At 60.9% G+C, this 6,000-nt stretch overlaps 1 protein-coding gene across 1 annotated transcript in view; it reads right to left on the minus strand.

Annotated features, from left to right (window-relative positions):
- Nucleotides 1–3,842, minus strand: part of GRIK3 (glutamate ionotropic receptor kainate type subunit 3) — a 125,887-nt gene extending 122,045 nt beyond the window's left edge. The window contains exon 1 of the mRNA XM_042793516.1: nt 3,212–3,842. Within this exon, the coding sequence (XP_042649450.1) occupies nt 3,212–3,326 (115 nt within the window). The 5' untranslated portion in view covers nt 3,327–3,842. The remainder of the gene's footprint in view (nt 1–3,211) is intronic.
- Between the last annotated feature and the right edge of the window lie 2,158 nt (nt 3,843–6,000).

Raw genomic sequence — 6,000 nt, forward strand, 5'->3', positions numbered from 1 at the left:
GGCTATCTACGGTAGCTTAATCATCTTGCACTCACTGCTTTTACTATATGCGGGGCATGATATTGCAAATACTCAGCTGCTCAGTGCAGCACTTAATAACAGGTATAATCTCACTGATCTCATCCGCAGTCAGGGCTGGCAGCATCACAGGCTGCCTCTCAGTCACAGTGGTGTAAACACGGAGTAACTCCACTCGCACCGTTACCGTTATCTGTCTTTCTAGCAGAATAACTCGGAGCTGAATTGAGCACCTAGAGTGTGCGGCAGATCTAGACAGCGTTTTCTGATACAGCATTTTCAAATATTTAACAGGTTGTACAATAATTGAACAGGTGTTGAATAAACTTCAGATACAAACTCCTACTTAATAAAAAAATCCAGTAATGAGGCACAGATTTTCTTTGTACATGTATAGATTATGTTTAGATGTGTAGATTAAATATTTATATTTTACTTGTGAGAGAAAGAGTGCTTTTGGCTTTTCCTTCCCTTTCTTAGCTATCTCTCCCTGTATTTATTTTAATAGTCAGCTTCATAGGGAAAAAAAGAGAGCTTTGGAAAGTTACCTGTTTTCTCTCTGGTTTGATTTTCAGTTCTAAAACAATACTTATTTAAGTGTTCTCCACTTCTTGGCATAACCTAATAATTAAAATAATTACTTGAAAGCCATGGCAGCTTTGCACAAATTAATGCAGGGGGGAAAATGATGCCAGGTTTAGCTGAGAGTGAAGGTAAACACAGATTTCCCTGCAGCCCCACTTAAATCTTTTTTCTGATCTTTAAGTTTCTTATTTTACTGATCAAGGAAAAGGCTAAATGAGGCGCTGGATGTTCAGGTATTTCTCAGCAATTAAAGCCAGGCCGTTCCTGCGGAAGGCACCGCGGTGCTGGCAGAGGCGGCGCACAGCAACGCTCCCACGGCGGGCAGCCCTGCCTGCCTCCCTGCCTGCCTGCCGGCTTCCCTGCTTCCCCCCCTGCCTCCCTGCTTCCCCCCCTGCCTCCCTGCCTCCCCCCCTGCCTCCCTGCCTGCTTCTCTGCCTCCCTGCCTCCCCCCCTGCCTCCCTGCTTCCCCCCCTGCCTCCCTGCCTGCTTCCCTGCCTCCCTGCCCACCTCCCTGCTTCCCCCCCTGCTTCCCTGCCTCCCCCCCTGCCTCCCTGCTTCCCTCCCTGCTTCCCCCCCTGCCTCCCTGCCTGCCTCCCCCCCTGCTTCCCTGCTTCCCCCCCTGCTTCCCCCCCTGCTTCCCCCCCTGCCTCCCTGCCCACCCCCCTGCCTCTCTCCCTGCCCACCTCCCTCCCTCCCTGCCTGCCCACCTCCCTGCCCACCGCCTCGCTGTGTCTGCACCAGCCCAGCACGAGTGTCCCCCCTCGCCCAGCTCCAGGGCAGCCTCCCAGCCGGGCGGGGGGGCTCCAGGGGAGGGGAGCAGAGCTACAGCAGCCCCGAGTGCTCTCGGTGACAGGCTGCCAGCAGTTTCTGGGTTGAAAGCTCTTCCGTCCTTCTGTGCGACTGCTTTGAGCCCTGTCTAGAAAATCCATTGTCAGGACAACCTGGACTTGAGACTAAACATCCCCCCAGAGCCACGGGGATACTCCTGGGTCTGAGCGTCTCCCACGAGCCACGCTGCTATCCCCAGGGGGTCTCGGCGCCCACCCGCCCTAGGGACCTCGGCCGGTTCCCTGCGAGCCCCAGCTTGCGCAGCAGCCGCCCCTCGCACGCCGCCTCCGGAGCACCAGCCCGGCAGCACGGAGGCTCTGGCCGCCGAGGATCAGGCCCGCTGCTGCCCAGCCGAAAGCCGGGCGAGCTGCGAGCCCGGCACCCCCCCCTGCGACAGGGCCCCCCCCCCTGCGACAGACAGGGCCCCCCCCCTGCGACAGGGCCCCCCCCCTGCGACAGGGCCCCCCCGCACACGGCTCCCGGTCCCGCCGGGGACCTGCGCCCTGGGACCCGCCGGGAAGAGAAAAGGCCACGGCGGTGCTGCCGGGGGGGACAGGCGGTGATAGACGGGGGGGCTCTGCCACCACACACGGGACACCTCCTCCCTGCTCGCGCGGTGGGACCGGTGAGACCCAGCGTGCCCCGTCCGTGGGACCGGGAGCTTCCCGGGGAGGGGGCTTCTGCCGCACAGAACATCTCCCGCAGGTCCAGGCTGTGGCTGAGCAGAGCGAGCAGCCTGGCTCTAGTGAAAGTTCAGCAGCCGGGGCCCAGGCCGCAGAGGCAGGTCCGTGATTAACCTTTCCCACCGACATTTCTGGCACCACGACACGCACAGGACCACGGCTGCCTCGAGTGCCGTGTTCGCAAAGCGCAGGGGAGAGCAGATGTTCACCCTGCAGGAACCCAGCCCGTGTCCGTGAGACGATCGGGGCCGTGCAGTCGCTCGACACCGTGCTGGAGGTGACAGGGTTTCACTTCACAAAGCCGCTGTCCCTCAGGAGCAGCGGTTTTGTCTTACTGGCTTTCACATTGCTGCTGTGCAGTTGCACTGAGATTAAATATACCTATTTTTTTCCACTTTGAAATATTCACAAATCTATTCAGTTTTCACTAGTTTCTCTGGGTTAGAATTTGGTCCCTGAAAAGACAGGTAAACCTGTCCTTCTAATTCTTACTGGGCAGACAGCAAATCCCGGGGAATGTGTACCGATGGCAAAGTACATGGGATGTAACAGAAAATCAGTGCCGTTCCTTATATGACACGCATAAAACAAGTATCTCGTTTAATTAGAAAAAGAAAGATCGTAGACTCTTTCCCAAGCTGCTATCTGTGCAATTACTTTATGTAACATTATTAAAAATTAATTTTCCCCAGAACCACAGCAATTTAATGAAACACGCCCGGCCCTCGGCAGCAGCCGGGGCGTGGGCAGCGGGGCCGGGAGCCGCAGCCCCCCCCGGGCTGCCTGTCCCTTCTGCCGGGCACCCCCGGCCCGGGGCCGCAGCACCGCACCCCTAGGGCGGCAGGCTCAGCACCCCAGCTCGCAGCGGCTCAGCACCTCCCCCGGCGCCGGGCACCGCCGCCCGGCTCGCAGCAGCCTCCGCACCCCCCTGCGGGGGCTCAGCACCCCCCTCTCCGCTCTGCACCGTGCCCAGCACCCCCAGTGCACCCCGCCCAGGGCGGCCGCCCGCACCCGGCGCTCCCCCCGCGGCAGGTCCCTCCGTGCCCCGGTCCCCGCGCCCCAACTTCGCCCGGCCCCGCGGGGAGAGGCGGCCTTACCGATCCGGATGACATGCGGCATCCCGTGCGAGCACTGGCCCCAGAGGCCGCCGACCAGGAGCGCTGCCCAGTATTCCCAGAGCACGCCGCGGAGGGCCGGCCAGAGATGGGGCATCGTTGGGGAGGGCGCGGGCCGGCGCGGCCCTACGGCCCCAGGGGCAGCGGGGGAGCGGGCGGCTGCTGCCCGGGGCTCAGGCGGAGCGGCCGGTCGGCGCCGAGGCCGGACCGCTCATGGCACATCTTAGTGCGGCCGCGCCGGCCCGTCCCGCGGCAGCCGCGCCGTGCCGAGCCGTGCCGAGCCGCGCAGATCCGCGCCGAGCCGTGCCGAGCCGCGCAGATCCGCGCCGAGCCGCGCCGAGCCGCGCAGATCCGCGCCGAGCTGTGCAGATCCGCGCCGAGCCGTGCAGATCCGAGCCGAGCCGTGCAGATCGAGCCGAGCCGATGCGCTCCGTGCCGTGCCGAGCCGTGCCGGGCCGGGCCGGGCCGGGCCGGGCCGTGCGGTGCCGGTGCCGGTCGGGCGGCACCTGCGGAGCCGGGGCTGCCGGTGCGCCCGCAGGAGCGGCTCTGTCCCCTCCTACCACTGATGCGCGCGGCTCGCGCAAAGCCCCGGAATGGAGCGTGCACACACTCACACACACTCACACACACTCACACACACGCATGCACCCCCCCCACGCACCCCCCGACACGCACCGACACCGACACGCACCGGCCCCGACCCCGACCCGCCGGCTCCCGCCCGCTCCCCCGGGGCGAGGGCAGCGCCGTGGGCGGGCGCGGGGCAGGAGGCGGCCGGGGACCCTCGGCGGGGCGGGGGGGCGGCGGCTGCACCGGCCGCTCCGGCAGCCCCGGGGGGGCCCGGCGTCCCTCTGCCCCCGACGGGCCCCTGTCCCGCGGATGCCGGCGTGCCCGGTGTCCCCCGAGGTCCCGGGGGTCCCGCTGTCCCCTATGTCCCCTGTGTCCCCGACGGCCCCGCCGCCGGGCGCCGGGCGAGGAGGGGCGGCATCGCTGGGGCCGGGCCCGGCCGCTGCGGGGGCGGCTACCGGGGCCCGGGGGCCGGTGGCCGGGGCCGCTGGAGTGGCCGTACCCGCGAGCGGGCGCCCAGCCCGGGCTCCGCAGCCGGGAGTTTAATGACCTCGGTGACAGAGACAAAGGGCTGCACATGCAGCAGATAAGTAGGCTGCTTTGTCAACTTGCTGGGCTAGGCTAGGGCGAATTTATTTTTTCTCATTTAAATAATTTGATCTATTCCATCATTTCCAATCGCTCCCATTTGCCAGCTGTCTGCTAACTACATCGCCTGGAACATCTGAAGAGCAAATCTTTAATTTTCTTACAAACATACTATTACTCCGTATCTGTTCATCTTTTTAATTTTCCTTGGCCGTCGCTTTCCCCAGCAGCAAGCTCGGCATGCGCGGCGCTGCCAGAAAAGCTGATCGCGGTCCTGCGCTCGAGCGACCCGTCCCAGATCAGCCTCGTGTGTGAGCTGGAGGAGGGGACACACGCAAATCATCACCGGTCTAAAACGCAAAGCAAAGCTCCAGGGTGTAGCGCCCGAGCGCAGCCAGCCAGCACGCTGCCTGCTGCAGCGGGGCAGCCCCGCCGGGGGGGATCCCCTGCGCGCCCATCGCTGGGGCGTCAGGTCTCTGGCTGTTTCGGTACAGCGGGAGCGGTGGGGGGCTGGCCGGGGTGTCTGATAGCTGTCGTCATCACGGAATGGTAAGGAGAAGCTGGAAGAGGCTCCGGGGGACCTGCACGCCCATGGCAGGACCGGCCCCTCCTGGAGATGCTGCTGTAACTCCACAGCCCGCCGTGGTGCCCCCCCAGTGCCGTGGTCTGACCGGTGCTTCTCCTGGGGCGGTGGGAAGGGACCCCCGAGCACGGCCGGGGCTCTCAGCATCGTGTCATGGTGGAGGAGACTTTTTCTTACTCCTACCTGAGTCAAGCCAGAGAGGCAAAGGCGCTACTCAGCACCTTCGAAGCGCTGTGCAGGAGCTCGATCTCAGGGATCGGTGGTTACTGTTTATTGTGGGCAGGCTGAGGCTCCAGCTTCCAGCAGGAAATCTTCTTACCAGTGTCAAAGACAGTTATAGAAAAGGCTGTCTCATGTTAAGGATATTTTTATCCCTTATGACACCAAAAAGGATGAGATTTAGCAAAAGGGCGTGGAAGAAATTTTCTTTACTTATTGCTTAAATGAAGGACAGCTGTTTCTGTGAACTTTATATAAAATTAAATGTCACAACGTGGTGAATCTTTGCATCCGGAGTTTAAAAAGCCCCACAAACCTATGGGGAGGGAGAGGGTAGTGAGGGCTGTTTCATCTGCGGCTGTTCTTTACCCTTAGCAGACTCCAGCATGTAAAGGTTTGATTTTCAGTAACTGAGGACAAGAGGTTCAGATTTTGTGGAATGTTTAAATTCAAATGTAGCTAGAATGATATATTCCGTTAGTTCATTAGTATCAAGATACTGCTGCTTGCCTTTTTGCTGGCACCAAGTACTAATAAGTGCTCTAACCTTTGCTTCAGCCTCTAGATCCTACTGCAGTACCAGCACAAATAGTTTATTTCTTCTTATCTTACTTGACCAGTATCCGATGAGTGTATGAAGGTCATGAATAGTCCTCATCGTGTATGTAGGTCAGAGAAGAAAGTCTGCGTAGCTCAGAAAGGAGCGATCATTTATCAGAAGTTAGATGGCAAACCAAACCAGCTGTGCCTGGGCAGCAGGCAGAGGTGCTCCCTAGCTGCAGGTCTCCTTGCTCGTGGCCTGTGCTGCCCCAAG

The sequence above is a fragment of the Tyto alba genome, unplaced genomic scaffold (genome assembly GCF_018691265.1).
Source record: "Tyto alba isolate M040663 unplaced genomic scaffold, T.alba_DEE_v4.0 Super-Scaffold_20, whole genome shotgun sequence".
In the NCBI taxonomy this organism is placed as follows: domain Eukaryota; kingdom Metazoa; phylum Chordata; class Aves; order Strigiformes; family Tytonidae; genus Tyto; species Tyto alba.